We start from the raw sequence: 24,854 nt of genomic DNA on the forward strand, positions 1-24,854 counted from the left end.
GCTTCTCACTCCCCGAGCAGCTCACAGAAGGGCTCCTCACCCATGGCCATCCTCATTCCGACAGCAAATCCATCCTCCCTCCATCCCATCTTGGCACAACCTTTCTCTGCCAGCCTCAGGGCTTTCCGTGTGACTCTCTGGTGTGGAGACACGGGCTCCATGCCCCAGTCTGCCCCTGAATGCAGGATTCCCAACATCTGCCAGCCCCTGGTGCTGCTAAGCTATCACAGAATGTCAGGTGAGCTGTAGCAATGGTCCCCAGGTTTATTTCAGAAAATAAACCCCACAGACCCTTCGGGGCAGTGTGTGGGGAAAACCAGCCCTCAAGTCCCAGTGTGACCTGGAGCTTTCAGCTGCATGTGCATTTAGGAGGGAGCACCTGCAGAAAGGTTATTTTTTCTGGCTCATGTGGGGGTCAAAAATGTTTTGCTTTGACAAAAGGTTCTACACTTTGCAAAGGGAAATTCAGGCTGACCTGAAATTTTCTATACAAAATTTCTCATATAGAAACATTTGGCAGGGGGCTCACAGCTCTGGAGCCTGGGTGTGTTTTGGGGGTTCACTTCATTGGATCCTGGCTATGCCCTGGGTCTAACACTCATTAGTACAGCTGGGAATTCCTTTCCCCTGTGGGAAGCATATCAGTGTGGAGGTGGTAGCATTTTGGGGGAGGAAAAAAACCGATTGTTGAAACTGCAGGGTCCCTGTGCACGGCGGGGTTGCATGACCTGACCCCCGTGCATGGTGTAGTGTGTGTGTTTGTCCCTGTCCCTGTCCTGTCCCCTGTCCCGTGTCGCGGTCCCCGTGCCTTCACTGGGTGTCGCATCCCGCTCTCGGTCCTCCCGGCCGGCAGGCGGCGCCCTTGCCGGTGCGGCGCGGTGCCCGTGGGCACTGCTGGAAGCGGAAGCGGAAGTGGCAGCAGCGGCCCGGCGGGGCGGCTCGGCAGCAGCGCCGCCGCGGAGCGCCGTGAGTACCGCGGAGAACCCCGGGGCTGGGCGGGGGGCTTGGTTCCGGAGAGAACCCTCGGGCGCCCTGAGACTTCTGAGGTGGGCGGGAGGAGGGGGCTTGAGCCAGGGCGGCCGGGCCTTCCGCCCCCGGTCAGGCCTGGCCACCACCCCGGCCGCGGAGGGACCCCCGGGATCTGCCCGTCGACACCCTGGGATCTGTCCCCGGCCTTGGGGGAGTCCCGGCATCTTCCCCTGGCCGTGGACCTCCCTTGGGATCTGCCTTTGGCCTGGGAGGGCCCCCCGGATCTGCCCCTGGCCGGAGAGGGCCCCCCCGGATCTGCCCCTGGCCGGGGAGAGACCTCTCGGGATCTGCTCCAGGCCGTGGAGGGACCCCGCGAGATCTGACCGGCCGTGGAGGGACCCCCTGGGTCTGCCCGCCGCCCCCCCGGGATCTGCCCCCGGCCGTGGAGGGACCCCCGGGAGCATCGCCCTGGGCTGACATCTCCATGCCGGGTGGCCGTTCTCGCTGCTATTGGGTCGTTAACGTTTGCTGCTCTCCGTTTTTTATCTCTTCTGCTGTGAGAAGTAGGTCGGGTTAAGAAATAGCAGCATCTGGGGGTAGGTGGGGAAAGGAGGTTTTTTCTTTGTTGGAATTCTGCAGATGAAACGAGATTTGCGATTCAGGTTTGAAGGTTCACTGTCAGTTCCTGACGCTGTCTTGAGCACAGCACTGCTCTGTGCTTGCCTTGGACCCTCCTTCCAGTTGGACCAGGGCTCTTTTGTTCGGGGTTTTTGTGCTGTGAATAGTGTGGTCAGAAGAAAGACCTGTGTTTGTTGGGTTTGTGTTGCCAAAGGTGAAACGAAACAGTTAATCCACACTTGCTTTGCTTTTGGTAGTTTGCATTAAAATGAGTTTGTGTCAAGGTGCAGATGATATTTTTCTCAGTCCTCTGAGGAGATGTCTCAGCTGCTCAGTAGAGCCATGGGAGAGCCACTCCATCAGAGAGCACCTCCAGCTGCCCAAGCCTGTGCCTTGAGCTCCAGTGATCCTTCAGTGCCTGTTTGCCCGAGGGAAATGCTTTATTTAGGCTGTATTAGTGTTTTGTCAGGCTCAGGCCAACATGCTCTGCCCCAGCAGCACACACAACACTTGTGCAGTCTTTCCATGCTATATATAGACACCCCCTCCCTCTCTTTGAGGATTGACAATCCTACACCTTGGGCTCTCCAGGAATGAACTGTGTGACAGGAGTTTATGGCTTGGATCCTTTTGGAGCTGCCCTCAGCTCTGGGATTTACAGTGGGAGGACTTGGTTTCCTCTTGCCAGACGCCTGGGCTGATAATTTCAGCTCAGATACACTTTGTAAAGCACAGTCGACTGCAGGAAGAGATATCTGCTGAATTAACAACCTATTGGGCAGATAAGACTTCTTGTATTGCAGAGAAATCTGTTTGGGAAGTGCCTTTTTCACTGTGTCTCCTTTCTTCTGGTATTTGTAATTGGGAAAATATAATAGTGTTAATCACTGCTAGACTCTTCTGAGCCTAGTTTGAAAGGAGATACAAACAAACCCAGGAAATTTTGGGAGAATAATGGGAATGACAGGAGCTGCCTAAGCCTCTTGTGTGGTCTGATGGTTCCAGGTCAGCTACCAGTGCTGTTTCTTCCAAGCAGTTGTTTATCCCAGCTCTTGCTCCACTCCTAATCATCCCCTGTCTTGATATCAGTTTAGTGAAGTGATATTTGTGCAGGTCTCAGGGGGAAAGAAGCAGGTAGGTGCTCAAGGGGGAAGAATTTATCCCCTTCATGAACTAAAATGAGTGGTTGGTGTGTGTGGGCATGGGAAACACAACAAAAAATCTGTGGCTCCGTGAAGTCCTTAGTCCCATTCTGAAAGGCTGAGTGGTGCCAGCCTGTTTTCCAGAGCAGAAAAATATTTCCAAGTCCTCTTTCTTCTGCCGTGGGTTTTATTCCCCACATGAAATGATAGTCTTCTTAAAGGAGTTCTGCTGTGGGGTGTGTTTGTGTTGGAAGTCTGCAGCGAGGGTTTGCTGGAGCTGAAGCTCTGCTGTTCTGTTTTTCCAGAAACATGCAACATGGCAGCAGCCATGGAAACTGAACAGCCGGGCCTGGAAATCTTTGAGACTGCAGGTCATGAGGAGCAGGTCCCGAGAGAGGAGCAGCCAAAACTGGAACCTTTCTATGTAGAGAGGCATTCCTGGAGCCAGCTTCGGAAACTGCTCACAGATACACGGAAGTATCATGGATACATGATGGCAAAAGCCCCTCATGACTTCACATTTGTGAAGAAAAATGATCCCGAAGGACCTCATTCCGATAGGATCTACTATCTGGGTAAGCTGGCTGTGACTGCAGGGCTGTTTGGGATTGACTGTTCCTGACAGCTGAGTGTTCCTGGCTGTTAAATCAAAAGGGATTCCAGGCCACACTGCCTGGTCAAAAGTCATGATTGTGATTGTAATATCTCATTAAAACTTGTGAGGTAGTCTCCCATGGGAGTGACGTGATTGGAGGTGACCCATTAGACCTGGAAAGGAACTGGGAAGTGTCCTTTGGGGCATTTTCCCAAGCTGGAGGTCTGTTCAGTTCGTTTTCTCTCACCCCAAGTATATACTCTCTCCAAAAGCTGTGCAGGTTTGATCTCTTATTACAGCTGTTGGGCTCTCCTTCAAAATTGCCTTCCAAAGCAGAGATTTGAAATGTAATTTTGAAAGTGCTTTGCACCTCAGCTGCCGATGAAGCAGGTTTTCCAGGGATCCTGTGGGAGGTAAATAGCAGCATAGGTTAGGGACAGCTTAAAGAGTAAATACTTTTCTCAACATTTTTGGTCTTAATGAAGAACTTCATGTAGTTTGTTGGTTTTGGATTCAGTGCCTCACTTGTGCATTGTTTCACTAAATCAATCTTCACTAAATAGAAGTGATTTGGCACTGTAAGTGATACTGTGAGCAATCCTCTGGGTGGGTTGAGGTTGATCCCCCTGCAATGAGTTCTGGCTTCTCAAGTGCCACTTCCTGAGCTATAGATCAGGCTTGGCCTTCACTGGAGCACACCTGGCTCCCTCTGGGCTGGTTCCCCTGTGCCTGGGCGGGAGCCTTCAGAAATCTGAATAGCACTGAGAGAGAGGAGCAGGAAAAGGACATTCAAACCTCCCTGGAGGTCTATTACCTTTGAAACACAGGCTGTGTATCCCAGACAGAGGAATTGGCACAAAAGTCCTCCTTGGTTTATAAAGTTTATGGAATAAAAGGCCAGTAAGAAGACACAGACGTGCTTCAAGCAGCATGGGGTAAGCCTGGGTGTCATTGTTCTCTGCCTTCTCTGTGACTTGCATTTCTGTGAAGCAGGGAATTCCCAGAGCGAGGTTCAGTGCAGAGACCATCAGTACTTCCTATGGTACGAAGGGCCTGGGAAACTGTTCCTGGGCATCCTTTGAGAGTGTTTGGATTATTAACAGAAAGCTAATATACCTTTTTTTCTCCTCATTTTCACAATAGCAATGTCTGGGGAGAACAGGGAGAACACACTCTTCTATTCTGAAATTCCCAAAACCATAAACAAAGCTGCCGTCCTGCTGCTTTCCTGGAAGCCTCTTCTGGATCTTTTTCCGGTGGGTCCTGATTTCTTGCTTCAAGCACATGGGATTTGGGGCTTTCATCCTGAAAATTTGAAGTTTATTGTCTTAAAAATTTTAAGATTCTGCTTGTATGTGCCAGCCCTGCAGCCATCCCAAAATGAAGCACAGCTTTCTCCTCGGTGTTTGGAGTTCCATCCTCTCTGTGTGTTTCATGATTCCTTTGCTGGCAGAGATGGCAAGTGCTAATTTGCATCAAATTCTGTGCTGTGAGTTCCTGGGGATTGCTGAAGGAGTCTGGAGTCTCCAATCACTTCCCTGCTGTCTTGCAGGAGAAGTGATGATTCCCCCCCGAGGATCAGTCAGTGGCTCTGTGACTCATGCTGGAGCAGAGGATCCCTTTCCCACTCACTGGGATGTGGATTCCCTTTTCCCTGCTGCACACAGCAAGCCCTCACCATCCCATCCCATGCACCATGGCAGGTCGGAGGAGGTGGGACAAACCCCACATGGAATGAGGTGTATCTTTCCCTGTTTTAATTCCCAGGGCTGTCAGCCAGACGTAAAACTCCGGCTGTGCTCTCCTCCCACCAGACCAATCACTGCGTGTCTGTGACAGTGAGCAAAGCCTCTCTTCTTCCTTTTAGAAATAACAGACCCTTTGTCTGAGCTTTCTTACACCAGGGAATATCAGGAATAATGCTGGCCTTGCTATGGGAGGAGTGGCTGTCAGTTTACAGTTGTGTGGGATCTGATCATGGCCTGCACCTACGAGTGCTGATGGCAGAGGCAAAGCAGGAGCCAGGCTTCCAGCCGGCAACAGGATTCTGGAGGAGGATGTCTGCTCAGCCATCTGCTCCTGGAAGCAGGGATGTTCCCACAGCACAGTAAGACGTGCAGAGCAGAGGTGTTGATTGGGCTTCTCTGCCTGTTTCCAGGCCATCCTAGATTATGGGATGTACTCCCGGGAAGAGGAGTTGCTGCGAGAAAGGAAGCGGATCGGCACCGTTGGGATTGCCTCCTATGATTATCACCGAGAGAGCGGCACCTTCCTGTTCCAGGCGGGGAGTGGGATTTATCATGTGAAAGATGGAGGCCCCCATGGATTCACCGTGAGTTTACTCATCTGTCTTTCTGTAGGACTTTGCTCTGGCAAGAACCTGCTTTGGCTTGGAGAGAGAGCAAAGAGCTGATCGTCAGCAGTTATTACACTGGCACAGGAAGTGACCTTGATAACTCTGGGAACAGGGTTATCCACAGGGGTGTGTTTCCATGATTGTGGAAACTCAGATGCAGGGCTACAAGAAATGGTAAAAATGGTAGCAGCAAGGCAGGACACCAGATTTGTTTTATTTTTCATGACTAGCAATGTCCATAAAAAGCAACAAAAGGCGCTGTGCTTTACCATGGAGTCAGATGTCACATCAGAGGTAACTTTTGTCCCCAGACTGCAGTTTCCAGGTCACTGTTCTGTCATCAGTGCTGGATGTGTTACACCAGTTTAGTGTACAACTTGCAGAACAAACAGCCTTCACTCTTCAATCTGTTAAAATTGATTTTAACAGATGCCTACTATCTGTTTAGCCCTGTTGTCAGGGGTAATTTACTGTGTCTTGAGTTGCTTTTGGAGGACAAGGTTGCATGTTCTGCCAGCCCCTTTTAGGGTGCTGTTTCCAAGAGTGTGCCAGGCTTCCCTACACAAGCTGCCCTCTGATTTGGGACTGATCCTCAGCTCTGGGGAAAGAGGCCTGGTGGGACCAAAGCCGAAGCACAACTTTCCCTATAAAATACTTGCATGGTATTTTTCTGTGTGTTAAGTGGATAGATTCCTCTCTAAACATGTGTTTGAAGTCAGTGTCCATACTACTGTGGTCTTCTGAAATCCAAGTTGATGGATGCATTCCTGTGATATCATATCTTACTGTGCTTCTTTCTTTTTTTTTTTAATTCCAAACAGCAACAGCCTTTAAGACCCATTCTGGTAGAGACCAGTTGTCCAAATATCCGAATGGATCCCAAGCTTTGTCCAGCTGATCCAAATTGGATTGCGTTTATCCATTGCAATGACATCTGGATATCTAATATAGAATCTAGGGAAGAAAGGAGGCTGACGTTTGTGCACAATGGTAATGCATCCTGAATTAAATTCCTGTACCTCCTCTGCACTTGTTCTTGCTAGACTGAATTAAGCAATGGCACTAAAGGTTCTCCTGAAATGGGGGTAATGGCCACTGTTTATTCCACCTTGTTTGTCACATTCTGTGGACTTCCTGTAGTGCAGATACTGTGGGATGATTCTTTTCCCTGCACCGTGCAATCTGGCAGAATGAGTTGTTTGTTGGATGCATATGGAAGGGCTCTTCTGAAACACAGCACATTGCTTTTCACTGGAGCAGCCTTTTTTGTGTGGAGGAGCTGTGGGTGGAATAGAGCTGGAGGAAAGTTTCTGTCAGTGAAATCAGGCTGCAGAGACTTTTAGAAACAATTTAGGCAGCTTCTGAATAGCACTGGGGCTTCTGCTGGCCCCTCATGCTCAATGACTTTGGTTCTCACTTCTTATCTTCTCCAACTCTGTTTTAGGCATTTATCCTGGAAGAAAGAAAATGGGAAATTGTGGATAAAACACTTTAAAAATCAATTGCATTTAGTCTTTAAACTACATAATTTAAATTTTAGTCAACTGAAATTTCTGACACTTTGTAATATAGCTTTAGACTATTTAAATGCTTAATATTAAAATATTATGTAAGTACAGTAAAAATAAACTGTAGCAATGACTCCTTCTCAGATGATAATTATTTATGGAGCGCTGCTAAGTTACCTCCAGGGTAACAGGAAAAATATTGAAGCCCTATGGATATGTCATCATGTTGAGATGTTATGTAAGTCTGTTACTTTTGGTTCATACAGTGAATGAAACACTGATGCTTTCATTTTCCTCAATGTTCATGTTTTCAGTTTCAGTTGTTCAGAAAGGTTTAGGGTTTTGATTTTCCTAAAAGTTGTAGTTCAAATTCACTGAGCTCAGGTAAAGAGAGCATTTTCTTTCTTCGACTAAATGAGAGCCTGACTATGTAGAAGTGAGAAGAGAGAATGGTTTTCCTTTCCTAAAAGAAGCTGCCATGTCAGAGAGGATTAAATCCTCCCTAAATATATGCACAGAGAAAGCTGGAAGCACAAAACAAATCTGCTGAGAAGTCAGATTTATTATCGTATAATTGTCCCCTGGGGGATGAACTTGGGCTGTGTTTGGGATAATGCAGAACTGGTTTGGTTCTGCAGCACATCATGAACTAATTCTTTGGTTCTTTTTTTAGAACTGGCCAATGTTGAGGAGGATCCAAAATCTGCTGGCGTGGCTACTTTTGTGCTGCAGGAGGAGTTTGACAGATACACTGGCTACTGGTGGTGCCCAAAGGCACAGCCGAGTAAGTGTGGGGATCCAGTGTGTCTGACAGGCACTGTCCAGTGCAGGGTTCTGTCTTCCTCTTTATGCAAGATGGGAGTGACCTTCTTTGGAGTTGTCTGCAGCAAGGGACGTGTTACAGGGGCCTTGTGAGCATTGAGGGGAGAGACTTCCCTTCTCCAGCAGCGGTGGGAGTTGTAAGAGTCTTGGTGTTTTGCTTAATGAAATATGAATCACAGGCTTTGTTGAGTTATTCTTCATCCTTCCAATCTACTCGTGCTCCTGAGACAATATTGATGCCTGCAATAATTGATAATTCTGTTCTGTAATTCTGTAATGTTAATTCATTTACAGCACTGGATGGGGGTAAAGTTCTTCAAATTCTTTATGAAGAAAACGATGAGTCAGAGGTGGAAATTATCCATGTCACATCACCCATGCTGGAGACAAGAAGAACTGATTCCTTCCGGTACCCCAAAACTGGTGAGACCCTGAAATGTTACACCCCTTTTTCTGGAAGACACCTGTTTTATTTCATGTGCCTGACAGCAGTGATTCTTCAAGCCTAGAGCAGGGAGGTGTTGGAGAGGTGTCCAGGTGGTGGAAATGTGTTTGGGGAAGCTGCTCTGGAGGCTTGATGAGTCACTAGTGACTGTGCTGATACTGCAGCCGTGTGGTTAGTGAGGGTTCTGGGTGTCAGGAGTTGGCAGGAACCCTCTCTCATTGTCACTGTTTGAGCTGCTCTCTAGGATCCTGGCAGACCTGAGTTGTTGAGTTGATTCTCATTACAGCCCTGTGTTTCTGAGGGAACAGCTGCAGAATCACATCCTTTTGATTTTTGGGAGGGTTTCTCTTAAGCTGCTGGTGCTGCCCTGTCAGTTCAAGTTCTAGAGGACTCTGATCTCCAAGATTGCTCTTGGACTTTAAACAGCAAACCTGTCCTGCTGCAGCCTGCCAGGAAAACTGCCTGTAGTCACATTTGCTAAGAGTGGATGATCTGAAGGCTTCAGCAGTGAAGGGCTGAGGGCAGGCTTGAAGTGCAGTGAAACTGCAAGCAGGGAAGTGGGATTTAAGCAGACCTGCTGAGGGCTGATTCACTGTCAGCTGTGGGGCAAGTTTGAACAGTTCAACCCTTCTGAAATGTCCCTGTTGTCACAGCAGGACACATTGCTCAGATAACAGTGGTTTGCTCTCTTTCCTCACTCCTGAATTCTTAATTTTTTTGAGAAATATCTTCTGTTTGGCTAACCTCGTCAAGCTGCAGAATTCGTCCAGATCTTGTAGATTCCCCAATTCACTGGGAAAAGCTTTCTGCTCTTCCTGATTTACTACTTGTATCGAGGAGAGAGAAAGGCTCAGTGTGAGGCTGGGAAGCAAGAGGTGACACCTTGTGGTTTTATGATGCTTACTTAGATTTCTGAGAGTACTTTGCCATGGCTCTGTTCAGTGCAAAAAAACCCCAAGCTAACCAAAGCCCAAATCCTTTAAAACCAAATAATATGTAGCTTTATTGTCTTAATGGCACTAGTGATGGCAGTAAGTTTTTAGGTGTTTAATTTTCACAGAACCTTTTTAGCACTGGATCACTTTCTATGTACCACCTTGGAATAACAGCCAAACAGTGACTCCCAGTCACTCCTGAGCATTTACTTCCACCCTATAAATGCATCCACTGTGGGAGAAAAGACTGACTGTGACAGTAGCATGGCTCTTGATCTCTTTGCAGGATTACATCCTCTAAATCTCCTCACGTTTGCAGTTTCTTTTTTCCCTGCCTGGTTCTGTGCTGTGTCTCACATATGCAGGGAGGCTGTTTGATCAAAGAGCATTCTGCTGTTTGCCTTTCCAGTCCTGTATGAATAACACCACAATAATCCACAGCAAACAATTGGTACCTGACTGCTAATATCTATTTTTATAGGTACAGCAAATCCAAAGGTCACTTTCAAGATCTCTGAAGTGACAATCAATGCAGAAGGCAGAGTAAGTCTGTGTTCTTTTTATTTGCCTAATACATATAATTGCTATGATTTTTGTTTTTGTGTAAAATTCATTTTCTAGTTAATACAGAGAAACTTTCCTGGTTGTGATGGCTTCCTGGCTTCTCTGGAGGCAGTGCCTTTGGCTCATTCCTGTGCAGATACTCAGTGTGCAGCAGTGTTTCTCAAGGCTGTGCTTTTCTCCGCTACCACTGGTGTGTGAACTCAGCTGCAGAGCAGAGTATTGTAGGTGTGGATGGTTAGACCTTATGTGACTGATCTCTTGATTGGCTGCAGATATTGGGAAAATTGGATTGCAAACACAATATATCACCTTACCTGAACATATGGAAAGAGATGAACTTTGCTTTTGCCCTGGGATTTTTTAAACAGATGCAGAAATTTCCACAGCCCAGTCCAAGATCTTTGGACAGATGGGAAATTGATTTTATCGAACAGATACATTAACAGCCATAAATTACTGGAATTCTCCCAACTCTTGAGCTACTTCAGCCATCAGCAGTCACCTGCTGGGATAGCAATGCTGGTGTCAGCCAGCAAAGGCAGGGAAAGCCTTCAGGACCCTTTGGGTACCACTGGGACTTGTTCCCAGTCCCAGCAGGGACAGACTGCAGCACTGCACATCATGAATTAGAGCCACGTTGATAAGTGGATGTCATGCAGGATGTTCAGCACCTATCCATGAAAACCCTACAAAACAGCTCAGTACAAATCACCTCCCCTTTACAGTGGGGAACTGAGAGTTCAAGTGAGTTGTGTGAGATGGATGCTGGGTTTGTGAGCAGCATCCAGCTTTCTCTGGTCCCAGCCCTCGCTGTACTGGCAGTGTGCAGCTCTCCTGCTGTGCTGGGGTCTGGCTACAGACAGGGTTCAGTCCCCTGTGTTGCAAAGGCTGAACAATCTAAATTGCATGAGCTGCACAGAAAAAGCCTTCTGTGTCCAGACTCTCATCATGCATGAAAAACTGGTTGTGGGGGTTCATCTCAGTGTCACTGAATTGCTGCTTTGTCAACAGATTGCAGATGTTGTGGATAAAGAGCTAGTTCAGCCCTTCGAGATCCTCTTTGAAGGAGTAGAGTACATTGCTAGAGCTGGGTGGACGCCAGAAGGAAAATAGTGCGTATGTTAATCCTGTCTCTGCTCAGAGGGTTTGGGGTGATACAGTCAGAAGCAGATTGTAGTGGTCTCTATCTTCTTCCAGCTTAAGCCTGCTTTCACTTTCACATTGCTACCAACTTGTTTGTGCAAAGGGGACCATTTTTTCCAAAAGCCAAACCAGAGCCCTCCTTGTGTCTTTCTCTGCTCCCTGGCCCTACTGCTTTGGGTTGGGCACTCGCAGCCTTTGATGTGTGTGTCCTCTCAGCATCCCTGTGAGAGAGAGTGCAGTGCTATTATCCCCATTTTACAGATGGGGAACTGAAGCCCAGAGAGGTTAAGTGCCTTGCCATGGTCACGCAGGAAGTCTGTGGCTGAGGAGAGAAATGAGCCCAGGTCCCCCAGGCCCTAGGCTAGCGCCCTAACCACTGGACCATCCTTGCTGACCAGACTTACTGATCAGAAAACCTGCTGTAAGTGCTACTTACATTTGCATGTCATTTTAACCCTGTAGATGATGTAGTACAGTGTTTCTAACTCACCAGAAGCTTCTCTGAAAGGGTATTTCACTGAAAGGGTTGTCCAGCCCTGGCACAGGCTGCCCTGAGCAGTGGTGGAATCACCATCCTTGGAGGGACTTAAAAGCTTTGTAGATGTGGCACTTGGGGACATGGTTAGTGGTGGGTTTGGCAGTGCTGGAGGAATGGTTGGACTTGATGATCTTAAGAGTCTTTTCCAACTTAAATGATTCCATGGTTTTTCAGAATTGCACTCCTCCAGTTTTTGAAGATGGCTTTCACCTTTTTAATTTCTTTCCTATCCACATGTGGAAGAAATACAGGGACACATTTTCTACTTTATCCTGCTTTTTGCAGGATTATTGTTATAGCTACATGTAAAGCCATCAAAATATGGCAGGGGCTGCTGCCAGTCCCTTTAGATGCCAGCATTATTCTCTGCCAGGTATAGACCTAACAATAGTATTTTCACAAGCATCCTGAAATTTCAAATGAAATTTTTCTGCTTCATTATTCCTTCTGATTTTTCTCTTCTCTTTCTCCCTTGAAGCACAATTCAAATCAGGGAGAACGGAATGAGTTAAACTTTTGAACTTGCAGTGCTTATGCAATATTAAAATGAAGCGAAATAGGTTCTTGTGTTATGGAAGAAATTTGTTTATGTGGGTGAAATTTCGCACGTGACTTAATCTGCAATTGAATATTCTTGACTCCCTCAAAATGCCTAGTGCTACTGAGTGTCTGCTGAGATTTTCAGACCTGTGTCATACTCACAGTTGCATGTTATTTTCTCTAATATGTGTGTCCTCAACAGCATCTGGTCCATCTTGCTGGATCGCTCCCAAACTCGGCTTCAGATAGTCCTGATCCCTCCTGCATTATTCATCCCCACAGAAGATGATGCAATGGAAAGACAGAAACTTATTGATGCTGTACCAGATTCTGTTACACCTTTCATTATTTATGAAGAAACGACAGACATCTGGATAAATGTAAGAATTTGAATTTCAGCCTCCTCTGACAGTTTGTAGCTCTCTAGCAATGTTGGTGTTACTGTGCTGCCAAGGAGAGTGATCCCGTTGTGGAAGTTCTGTGCATATTTGGTGCTCCCTTCTGTAAAAAACAGGATGTAGAGAACAGATTTGGGATGTGAAAACAGAGCTGCTTTGCTTGAGTCTATGCAGTGCTCAGAGCCAGGAGCAGAGCCTAGGGCTCTGATGTACCCAGGCAGCCCCTTGCCCACAGTGTCACTGACACTCTCAGCTTCTTGGTGCCAGCTGTTCACCACCAGCAGTGCCACCAAATAAAATACTCTCCCGCCTACAAAGTTGTATCAAAATGACACTGAGTGAACAAATCCTGAGAGTCAGCTAACAGGCACTGAACCCCTCCTGAACTATATCTGCTCTGGTGAAACAGATTAAGGGCATGATGTTCTGGGAGGTGAACTGCAGGGCTTGTGCTGAGAGCAGTCATGGGTGTGCCTGGTCACTGCTGTAAACTGTGCCTCTCCTCACACTGCTGCAGATAGAGATCCATGTCTCTACAGTGACATCCCGTTGGAGGTGTGCCTGGGAGCATCAATCACTGGCACATGGTTGGATCTTTCAGCAGAGAGCATTTGCACAAAGCCTTCCAGTGAATGGTCCCTGTACAGAGAGTGCTCTCTATGATACCACATTTTCTCCTTAATAAGTGTTTGCTTTCAGGATGGTGCAGTGTGTTTTCCTTTCTCCATTATTTTTACTGTCTGAAGTTGTTTTTGACTGGCAGCTCATACTGTGAAGATAAATGCTCCCAAGTCCCTCCAAAAATTGTTCCTTGAAGCAAGAGCTGACATGTTGATGAGTGGGAAGATGATGTCAGCTCATCCTTCTTTAAATAACCCTTCACTTGCAGGCAGCAATGGACAGAGGTCTGCAGAGCTGGACCTACCTATGTCTAAACTAGAAGGGCAGGTGCAGAAAAACTTAATTATTTTGGTGACCAGAAAGCTGGGGATGTGGCACTGGCTGCAGACCACCCCTTGGCTCCAGGTGTAACTGGTTCTCCCAGTAAAGGACAGTGCTGCACCCAGTTAGCCTGGACTGTGTGGTCCGTTGAGCAGCAAGCAGAATGTATTTTGTGTGACTGCAGTGCTAGTCATGCTGATAACAATAATCCACTGCTCTGTCTCTGCAGATCCATGATATCTTCCATGTCTTCCCTCAAACCCATGAAGATGAGATAGAGTTCATTTTTGCCTCCGAGTGCAAAACAGGATTCCGGCACCTGTACAAAGTCACCTCGGTTCTGAAGGAGAGCAAGTACAAACGGTCCTGTGGAGGCCTCCCTGCTCCGAGTAAGGGATATTATTCTTGTGCTTTAATTGGGCATTTGTTGCTGACCAGTGAGGAAATAAATGTCCTTCCAGCTGGCAGGAATTATTGTCTTATTGGAAACTTCTGCTGTTGTCCAGGAAAGCACTTCAGTGTACAGTCATTCCTCTGGAAATTGTACAGGGGTTATTCTGTTTACAGCATGCCTTAGTTTTAACCCCCATCCTTTCTTATGGACTAGAGGGAAAAGTTTCCGAAAACCAGATGGGAAACAAGCTCCCTGTGACTCTGTGAGACGTAGTTGGCTTTTCCTCTTCACTGCTGGAACTTGGTCTTGCTCAGATGCAAGAAATCCCAGAGTGGTTTTCTCCACAGCATGTGTTCCTTAATTCACAGTTTCATGCTGTGATACTTAATTTACTTAGCATGTGTTAAAGGCACCTCCTGAACTCTGCATGCACAAAAAATACACCTAATGTATAGAGGTCCTAGTTTTACGCAGCTGCTGTGGGTCTTTTTTCCACACAGCATTATATCTTGGGCTGATTAGATTTCTCTGAATGCGTCCAACTTCTTTTTCTTGCTAAATCTCCCTCATTCTAAGGGAAATGAAATCATCTTATAAAAGCAGAATTCTTGCAAAATTCTCAATTTTTGACACCTCATATTTTCTTTGCCTGCCTATTGTTGAGTATAAAACCTTTATTTCTATGCAAGTGACAAAATATTTTTAGAAATAAAAATCTTCATATGTTGGCTATTTGCAGGTGACTTCAAGTGCCTCATCAAAGAGGAGGTAGCAATTACCAGTGGGGAATGGGAAGTGCTTGGCAGACATGGATCCAATGTAAGTCTTGTTCTTGCTTCATGGATATCCTGCCACACACACTGCAGGGAGATGGTCCCTTGGAGGGATCAGCATAAAGCTATTAATCCAGCCTGGTTTTAGCCAAAATATACAGTGTTTCCGTTCTGTGTAACTTGTGAGCTTGCACAAGGAGGGAAGGAATGGTCCCCAAACTGCTGCTGTTCTAGCTCTGAGCTGGATGAATTCTTTGATCATTTGAATTAAACTGACACAGTTGTGGACAGTAAGAGCAGTCATTTGGCTTACCCCTTGTGGATTGCTGGGCTCTGACCCAGCATGGTGGAAGAGGAGCAGGGGCACCTGGGGGACACTTGGAGGCAGTAGAACTGGATATTGAGGGATATGCTGTTTGTTTTGATCCTGACAGATCTATGTGGATGAAGCCAAAAAACTGGTGTACTTTCAAGGCACTAAAGACTCACCTCTGGAGCATCACTTGTACGTTGTTAACTACAAGAACCCTGGGGAAGTGAAGCGTCTGACCGAGCGCGGTTACTCACACGCCTGCTGCGTCAGCCAGGTACCTGTGCCTGCCTGCCAGGGCTGACTGGGCTGCTCTGCCTCAGCCCAGGCTTATCCCTGTCACTCAGCAGACAGGACACTATTTATATATAACAAGAGCAGATTTTCGGCTGTGTTGTGCCCTCCTGTATCTTGTACAGTCAGTGTGTAAAACCACCGTGGAAAACAGATTTGACTTCCCGGTTTCATTGCTCTCCAGCTCACTTCAGGCAAAAGGAGCCAGGATGAATTGTTTGAAACTCTTTGAGCCTGACTCTGCCTGCAGTGGACTAGAAAGCAATCATTGGAGGAGGGGAGCCTGGGTAGCACTGGGTCAAGTTCCAGGGATCCAGCTGGGAACTCATGACCCAGAAGAAGGTGTGTGACAAGATCCTCACACCACTCTTGGTTTTGCAGGTTTATCTTTGGGTTTGGAGTGTTAAGGACTGTAGTGTTTCAGAGTCAGAAGTGCTCAGATTTTTGTTTTACTTTGGTCCATAAGCATCTTCTGAAAGATCTAAATGCAAAAAGAAATGGTCACTTTCTTGTGGCTCTGCACTGAGGAGTTCAAGAAATGTTCTTTTTCTCCCTAGGACTGTGACATGTTCATCAGCAAGTACAGTAATCAGAAGAACCCCCACTGTGTGTCACTGTACCGGCTGACAGGATCAGAAGATGATGCAGCTCACAGGACTAAGGAATTCTGGGCAACCATTTTAGATTCAGCAGGTAATGGCATGGATGAGGAGCAGGAAAAGAACAAGCAGGATCACAAGATGAAAGATATCCCAGTGTATGCTTGCTTGAGATTTTCTGTTATGGCTGACCAGACTTGTCTCTGAAACTCAGGCTTGTGTGAGTTCTGTGAAGTACAGGAGGGACATTTTCAGCTCAGCAACAAATGGATATAAACAGACCATGAAGGAATTTAGAGTGGAAATTACCAAGCTTCTCCTGACAGTTTTAGCTCAGAGAGGGATTTAAGTGCACTTACTTGCTCTGTGTGATGTGCCTGCTGAAGAGCGTCTTCCTGGGGAGGGAGGTGCACTTCTTAAATAGTGTGTGCTGCTGCCTACTCGTGTCTTTGTGAGACAGCTCTTGGGCTATAATCTTCCACTGGATTTTTGTTCTCTTTCATTTCTCTTTACCTGAGGCGTACTCCATGTCCCTTACTTTCCATGTGTTAATGCAGCAAGTCTTAAGTGGGCTTAGGGAGGGATGGGACATCTGTAATGGCTTTGTCAGCAGAGAAGAGTTACTGTTGTTCACAGGAGAGCAGGGATGGGAATGTGACAGGGCTCAGAAAACTCACCCAGGGCTGGGGCACTCCCAGTCTCTGCCTGGACCCAGCCACATCCACTGGAAAGCGTGGGAGAGCTCTAGTGGGATTGCAGTGAGACTGGTGACAGGGCGGTGGTGAAGCAGAGCTGTGTTACTGATCCATTCCCTTTTAAACCAGGCTCTCTGTTCCCTCCCATGGCAGGTCCTCTTCCCGATTACATTCCCCCTGAAGTGTTCTCCTTCGAAAGCTCCACAGGGTTCACGCTGTATGGAATGATGTACAAACCCCACAATCTGCAGCCTGGGAAGAAGTACCCCACGGTGCTCTTCATCTACGGAGGCCCTCAGGTGAGTTGGTGAGCAGTGGGGTGGGCTGGCTGGGAATACTCCACTGCTCTCCTGCAGGAACAGTTCCTGCTCTTTGCTGAGGGCAGTGGGTGTCATTTTGCCTGTTCGGTGAGTAGGCGCTTGGCCAAAGGTGCTGTAAGGATTCATGATTCCCAGGTCATGGATCCAGGCACTGCCACTTATGTGGTAGGAGTAGCAGAGCTGGAACTGGAAGAAAGGGAATCGGGTAGTTCTTGTTCCCAGTTCTGTCTCCTCCTCCTCTCCAGTTGCCTCATTGGACTTCAGCTCATACCCATGACACAGAACGGCTTGTTTTAATGGGGGAAGGGTTTATTTCATAAATCCTGCAGCAGGGAGTAGGGATATTGAAAACTTCACACTATAAAATTGTAAAAAGCATTTAAAGGAAGGTAAATATAAATTAAATCTGAAATTGGATTAAGAGGTGATCTCTTGATTCTGATACATAAGTTCTGCTGCTCTTGTATTCCAGGTACAGCTGGTGAACAACCGGTTTAAAGGAATCAAGTATTTCCGACTGAACACTTTGGCCTCTTTGGGCTATGTTGTCGTTGTCATTGACAACAGGGGCTCCTGCCATCGAGGGCTGAAGTTTGAAGGAGCATTTAAATACAAAATGGTAAGTGGACTGTGAGTCTGGCTCTGTTCTCAGTCAGAGATGGGTTTGAGTCCCAGTGTTACCAGCGCTGAAGCACAGATACTGCCTGTGTGACACTTGCTGCATTTGGGGACAGGAAGTGTGTACAGGTGAGATTTGAAGGAGGAAAGGTGCTTGATGTGGGAAAGATAACGTCATGGTTTGAGGTTGTGAACCAGCTGCAACCTGACCCAGGGCGGTTCATAAGGAGGCTGTGACTCCCCACAGATACAATTTGCAGCTCACATCAGGCAGAACAGTTGCATTCTGAGTGTGAACTCTTGAGCACCAAAGCTGTGAAGGTGGTTACCTTGGGCAATCCTGAGAATGTAACTTTTGCCAGTAACTAACAGAACTTACCTTGGTCTCTGCCCTCCCAGGGACAGATAGAAATCGATGACCAGGTGGAAGGGCTGCAGTATTTGGCATCACAGTACGACTTCATCGACTTGGAGCGTGTCGGCATTCACGGCTGGTCCTACGGAGGCTACCTCTCCCTAATGGCTTTAACACAGAGGTCAGATATCTTCAGGGTATGTTCATGCATTGAGTACTTACTCTGGTGGTGCAGACAGAATTTTTCTATTTGGGTGACTTCAGAGAGAAACTGCTTTTCTAGCACCTGTTGGACTGGTGAGCTTGCAATGGCTAACCGTGCTCATGTAGCTCTACTATGTCAGGTGACCTGTGCTGGAGGTACCTTAGATAGTGTCAGCTGCTGCCCACTTTGTGCCAGCTGAGCTCTTTGTGTTGTGAACCAGGCAAGGGAAATGATCCTGGTGAAACACAACACCTCCTTCTCACCCTCCCTCTTTTTGGCCCTGACAGAGTAGTTCCTTTGCAGACTGATCTATTCCCAGATCAAATTGCCCATGCTGCTGCATAGCAGTGTGTTCTGAAGCAGCCAGGAGGGCAGCCTGGGGATGGGGAGAGGTTCTAATGCTTGCCTGACTTCAGACCACTATAATAAATAGCAAGACTGCCTTTGGGCAGATCTCAAGGGTAGAGATGTGGGAAGAGCTGGTTATTGCCCTTGAGGTGTGTTTTGTTCTTTGTGGCTACTCTTGCTTTCTTTAAGTCCAACCTTAATATTACTGGGAGGTTTAATAATTATTTGTCTCAGTCTTTAACCATTGTATTTTTACTTTTTGAAACACCTGCTTTGCAAAAGGGTTTTGGGTGTTTTTGTGGTTGTTTTTTTATCTTATGGGTGTTTTTTTTTCACAAGCTTCTCTGCAAGCTGGTGGTAGCTATGCTGAGTCCTAGGGAGCTGTCATTCCCCATTTCTGTTTGACATGCAAATGGACCCAAACCCACAAAACCCCACAGAATGCACTTCCCTCAGCAGCCCTTGCAGGTGTTATGTTTTGAGTTGCTTCTAATTCACCTGTAGGATCTTCCTGATTTCCAGCACGTGTAGGTTGTAGCTAAGCTGTGCTGTGTGTGAACTGGGACAGGGACAGCAAGGATTGCTTTGTTTGTTCCCCAGTTACAGTGGGATGAAGCTGTGGGAGGGAGGGACGTGCCCAGCTCAGGGGTCAGTGTTGTCATTCCCCTCTCTGTGGCACTGGCAGGTGGCCATAGCCGGAGCTCCTGTCACTCTGTGGATTTTCTACGACACGGGATACACGGAGCGCTACATGGGCCACCCGGAGCACAACGAGCAGGGCTACTACCTGGGATCCGTGGCCATGCAGGCTGAGAAGTTTCCTTCTGAGTAAGTTTGCTTCTGGCTCTTGTCTTCTGTTTTTCCTACCAACAAAGTTCAAGCCCCATAGATGCATTTTTATCTCCCTGTTCTTGGTATTTCTGGAGTCACAAATGCTCACATTAAATAATTATTTTAAAAACCCCAATACCCAACAGTAATAAACTTAATACTCAGATGAACATCTGCATAATTATAGACCATTTCATGTAATGCCTGTTATAGTAGCTGTAATTAAAGACTATCTTTTATGTCTAAAAAAATTAAAAACATATCTTCAATGTGATTAGCACTTTAGAGGCACATTAAGCTAAACAAAAATTAGTTGATTGGGATGTTTTTGTATGTTCTGAGGCTATATCAGCACAGCAGAGCAAGCTGGGGCCATGGGCTGTCTTGCTACAGAGCTGACAATCAGCAAGGTTTAAGGTCGTGTATTGTCCAAGCTAGGAAGCATTGCTGAGAATAAATAAGATCTACAGATAAAAGGTCTGACTGTAATATGTGTGACCTTTTTGTAGTATGGAAGAATTTTAGAGAAGGACGGAATAGGTTTAGGAAATTTATCTATTCTGAGCAGTTTACAACTGTGAAATCACTGCTTTCAATGCAAATATCTTTTTCTATGGAGTGTTTTTATAGGGATGTGTGTGGACTGTGAAATGAGTGGGATGCTGTGTAGAACTGTTTATCTCTTGCTTTTCTCAGACCAAACCGTTTGCTGCTGCTACACGGATTCTTGGATGAGAATGTTCACTTTGCACACACCAGTATTTTGCTCAGTTTTTTGGTGAGAGCTGGGAAACCCTATGACCTACAGGTAAGGCCAGAAGCAGGGTGTAAAGGTAATGTGTCTGTCTTGGAGGAGTCCAGAACTGGAACTTGTACTGTAACTGTGCTGGACAGCTTGGAATTCTAGGATAAAATTGTAGCATTTGAGCCAAGCATTTTTTTAAACATTAATATTTTATGAATAAACAAAAATTGGGCAAATATGCAGTTAAGGCTGTTCCTGAGGAGATCTGCAGCTGGAATGCAGTGCAGCAGTGTTCATGCAGCATGGAACAGGGTTCTGCATTTAATTAAACCCTGCTGGCTCAGCACACGTGGAGCTCAGGGTTCCCACACCACCTTGCAGAACTGGGAATGTGCTCTGTCCAGGAGCTGCCTCTGCTCATCCAGGCTGATCCCCTCTAGCTCAGCTGGATCACAGTGGGTTCTCCTGGGTTCAAGCAGCAGAGGATGTGTGTTAGTTCAGGTGCAGAGTTAATGCAGGGACATTCCATGGACATTTGGAATGTGGCTCTGGGACTGGTTTAACTGTTGGCACCTGCAACTCCTGTGGATATTTATAACTTTATTTTCCATTTCAGATCTACCCTCAGGAGAGACACAGCATCAGGGTCCCTGAGTCAGGGGAGCACTACGAACTGCACCTGCTGTATTACCTGCAGGAGAACCTGGGCTCTCGCATTGCTGCCATGAAGGCCATGTGACTGACCTCAGAACTCTGCTCCACAGCTGCTCTCCGGACAGGGAGGTGTGGGAAACTAGAGAAAATAGGATGGAACATTGCTTTCTGGTGCCTGCCACACGTACACACACGTACACACCCTCACAGACACTTTTTTAAAAGTAAATTTGGTGCCATACAGGAAATTAAAGTACGGTGATCTAATAATTTTAAAGTTTAAGCTGTAAATAAAATCCAATGTCTGTGGTATAATACAGTACCATGGGTGTTCTCTTGAGGGACAAGCTGAAACTGAAAATAATGTACTTCTACAGCACCAGATCTTCACTTTTTAAAAGCATTATGGCATAATTGATGTATTTTTACAGTGTGTTCCTTGGTATCTTATTACATAATACTGGATGATTTACTCACTACACAGCAAGAGTTTACCTGAATGGTTACAACTTTTATTAATTTTAAATGCTATCATATAGCTTTTATGCTTTGTGAAAGGGATGTGTCTCACTCCTTAGAAGCTGGTCACAAGTTGGACACATCCCCTGTCTAGATGATGTTTTTTAAGAAGAAAGACTTTTAAGCTGCCTCTTAACATATTTAAAGTTTAGATTCAGATCAGTTGATGCCAGGTTCTTTGATTCCTTCTCCCCTAGGATAAATCATTCTCTTTTCTTCCAGCAGCTTGAGAACCTATCCTGATTGTACTTGATTTCAGTGGGGAAGTGAATTGATACTTTACTGTGATATGGGCATAACAATCTTTTATTCTGAGGTGCAAACTAACTTAAGTTAAAAAGCTGAAACTGTAAATTTTCAAACAAGCTTCAAAGTGCATCCCGCTGAGATTTTTCCCTGATGTTCACTCTGGAGCTGAGTTTGCAATACTCCTTCCTTACCCTCACATCAGCATGATATAGGCATATGCATCCTGTTAGGATTTAGAAATTCAATACTCTAATTCCAAGGTCTGCAGAGGATGTGTGGGGAGACCTTACATGTGAGGCAATATGAACTGTCCTGTTGAATTTCCTCATGTACGAGGGTCTATTTCCCAGGCTTGTGCCCTGTCCAGTCTCCTGTTCCTGGGTCCTTTCTAGCACTACTGTGCATGATGATGATGATGCAGATGATGCTGTCTTTGAGATCTTCCTTCTGCACAGCTTCAGGTAACCCTCGAGGAATTGCAGTCCCAGTTGTGTTTTTGCTACTGAGGTTTTAACTAAGCAGCAGGCTTGGCTGAAAAGCATAAGTGTGTGAAGACACTTTTTAACTGGCAGTAGGTAATTTAGGATACAAATCCGTAGAAAATTATTATCTTTAATCCAGAAAATTCTCCCCTTGGGACTTGCCTCTGAGACGCCGGTAAGTTTTAATGGTTTACTTAGAAACCCAAGAACTTCCTTTTCTTTCTGTTTTGGTGCTAGAGAGAAACAGAGCATGATTTTCTTTTCATCTGCTGAAAATCTGGAATCACTCTCAGTGTTTACGCTCTTAGAACTCCAGATGTTGTAACCTTGTACTTTCCTTGATTTTGTACTGTTCAGCTTGATCCCAAAACTCTGGGATTTAACAGAGTCTGGCTGTATCAGATCAAACCGCATCGTTTTTCAGTTCAAGTGCTGGGCATGTGCACCAAAGCGAGGGGAGCTGGGCAGTTACACGGTTGTAAAAGCCATGTGTGAGAACAGGATCTGGTTTTTGGGATACACAAAGGAGCCAAAGCCAACGGGCGTGCAGGGAGTGTTTCCTCCGCAGTGGGGAGCCTTGGTGGGCTGTTTGCTGGTGCTCAGATCGCAGTGGTTACAAGTGGATCAGTTAAAACACCTTTAGCAGGTCACTAACAGGGTGATTTTGGGAAGGGCGTGGCAGGGAAGGAGTCTGGCTCCAGCAATGTCTTCTAGCTGTTAATTGTGGCTGAAGCAAAGGCAGCATCCCTGGGGAGTGTGTTACAGTCAGCACTGAGAGAGGAGCAACACAACAGTGGGTAGAGACAAAAATAAGCTGTTCCTCTGGAATTCCATTGTGTTCCCAACGTGTTTATGCTGTATTATATATACATATATCTATATCTGTTCATATATACATATATGTATAAAATTACCCATGGATAGTATTCACCTTTTCCAAGGTTGTTTATATTTTGTTCAATATTAAATTAACTTGCTTTTTTGGGGTGTTTTTGTTCTTTTTCTAGAGGTGATTACCCTTGAATGTAAATGTGTATGATTTTTAAAATGAAATTGATCCTTTTGTTTAAAAAACAGAACAAAAATGGCCTTCATCAAACAGTGCTTTTTTTGGGAACTAAAGAACTAAACGTTACGCAAGTAAACCAGGCTGGGTTTGGATTTGAGGCAGGATGTGATTATAAGTGCTGACATAAAAATTTTAATAATGCATCCTTCCACTGTTTTAAATATATACATCAAAAAGCTGTTAAAGTACAACATACTGTAACTGCTCTGTTTTGCAACATAAATTATGGACTCTTTCTCTCCTACCATTTTCTTTTTTTTTTACTGTAGTTAAGCACTTTAAGACCCCGTGCTCTCTTATCCTGTGGAAGTGTTGGAAGGATTTATCACCAGAGTTTTGTAGTTCTTGCAAAAGAGATGCCTTAGATGAAGTCTAATTCCAACTAAATTCCCAGTGAAGAAAGGCAAAACCACGTTGTGATCAAGACTGAGAGGTAGGAAAGTGTTAGTGCTGAGGGACTTTGCATCCTTATTTTTGGGGAGAGTGGTATTCCTGCATCTTGTATGGTGAAGTGTTGGTCTGGCCAAGGACCAGGATGAGGCTCTACCACAGTCCTGGAGATGGGAATGTCACTCAATGAAGTTTCCAGCCTGTTTGATTTTTGGGATTGTACTTCATCACTTCCTGCACGTTAAGAAATCTCCTGGTTAATGTGAGTTTTAAGCAGAACTAGTGAGATTCTTGGGGGAGCACATGCAAGGGAGGTTGTGGAACAGAAAGGTGTGAGGAGGAGCCTTTGCTCTGGCTCCCAAACCAGGGGTTGGTATGTCCCTGTGGAGGCCTCCCTGCCTTCCAGGGGTGTCTTCCCAGCAGGAGCCCTGCTCTGAGCAGGAGCAGGACTGAGCCTTCCTTGCATGGTGGATATTTAGTTGCACAGGTGTCTTTGAGATGAATGTTTTCATATGTTTAAGAATATATATGAAATATGGGGATCTGAGTGCTGAGATACTAAAGTTGTTGAGTGTTGTGCTAGCAGTTTTCCTCTCTTTTGAGGTGGTTGGGATTGGTTGTGCTTGTTTCTGGTGAAAGCACGTTCTTTCACCCCATTTTAGTGCAGCTTCCAGTGATGCCTCGTGAGTGTGGGATGTGCAGAGCTGTTGGGTTTCACCCCCACCTCCCTTTGTTCTCAATGATCTCTTTTTTATTCAGAACACAGTAAAATTAGTATGTACCCAGAACTGCTTAATTTTTACAAACTCAATGGAAAAATGAGCTCAAAGCACCAAGTAAAGCTTTGAAAATAACTAACTTCATTGTATTAGAATGGAAAATGCATTCCCTGCTTACTAGTGGTATTTGGAAATAGGCTATGGAAAAACTTGCCGAGTGGGATGGTGTAGTAATGCTTTAACCCTGGAGCACCTACGTCTGAACCTGGGGAGGAGATATGGAGAATTCTCATACTCTGAGTTCCAGCCCATATTCCCTGCCAGGAGGAGAGGGTTGTGCTCCTGCTGTGTGTGTCTGTGTGTCCAGCTGTTCCGCTGCTGCCGGGACACCCAACCCCTGCCGAGGCAATAACAGAGTCTAAATCAGCGAAACATCAGCCAGGTGAGGCTCCTGCCTTGGCCTGCCGGTTTACTTGAGTGCCAGAACCCTGCAGAGACTTTCCTTGTGCCCCTTTGGAAGGGGAAGAGAGCTCTTCCTGTGGTTTTGACTTGGCTGTTCTGCGCAGTAGAAGTTCAGGTGTTTAATTTGAGAACATGAAGTGCCTGCTGTTTGCGTTAACAAAATTGCATGTCTCACTCCAGTGGGTTTATTGGGCTCCCTCCCTCCCCCCTCCCGAGCTCCATGGCTTTTAATCATGTAAAGTGGAGACATTAGTTTTGCTGCATTTTATTACAAAACCTTTGTTGCAATAAAGATGCTGCTAAATAAA

General features: G+C 46.0%; 1 protein-coding gene across 4 annotated transcripts; it reads left to right on the forward strand.

Moving 5' to 3' along the window:
* Positions 1-32: 32 nt before the first annotated feature.
* Positions 33-24,854, forward strand: DPP8 (dipeptidyl peptidase 8). 4 transcript variants are annotated; one of them, XM_085070283.1, is made up of 20 exons: positions 36-238; positions 3,035-3,304; positions 4,468-4,580; positions 5,483-5,656; positions 6,502-6,670; positions 7,862-7,972; positions 8,305-8,433; positions 9,872-9,933; positions 10,966-11,066; positions 12,378-12,555; positions 13,745-13,904; positions 14,649-14,728; positions 15,117-15,269; positions 15,844-15,979; positions 16,734-16,879; positions 17,373-17,519; positions 17,918-18,070; positions 19,112-19,254; positions 19,954-20,065; positions 20,619-24,854. In XM_085070283.1, the coding sequence occupies exons 1-20, from the start codon at positions 43-45 to the stop codon at positions 20,739-20,741; spliced, it is 2,856 nt and encodes a 951-aa protein (XP_084926409.1). In that variant the 5' UTR covers positions 36-42; the 3' UTR covers positions 20,742-24,854. The 4 variants fall into 4 exon arrangements, with proteins under 4 accessions (XP_084926412.1, XP_084926409.1, XP_084926410.1 ...); XM_085070284.1 differs by lacking the exon at positions 36-238 and adding an exon at positions 845-966; XM_085070285.1 differs by lacking the exon at positions 36-238 and adding an exon at positions 1,534-1,565.

The sequence above is a fragment of the Lichenostomus cassidix genome, chromosome 10 (assembly GCF_008360975.1).
Source record: "Lichenostomus cassidix isolate B80296 chromosome 10, HeHo_3.0, whole genome shotgun sequence".
NCBI classification, from domain to species: Eukaryota; Metazoa; Chordata; class Aves; order Passeriformes; family Meliphagidae; genus Lichenostomus; species Lichenostomus cassidix.

Bases quoted from the DNA above. Each gene is read 5' to 3' on its own strand.
- DPP8 (XM_085070283.1), top strand. From the start codon at position 43: ATGGCCATCCTCATTCCGACAGCAAATCCATCCTCCCTCCATCCCATC. The intron at 13,905-14,648 runs GTAAGGGATATT...GGCTATTTGCAG, and splicing joins TGGAGGCCTCCCTGCTCCGA to GTGACTTCAAGTGCCTCATC. The intron at 15,980-16,733 runs GTAATGGCATGG...CTCCCATGGCAG, and splicing joins AACCATTTTAGATTCAGCAG to GTCCTCTTCCCGATTACATT.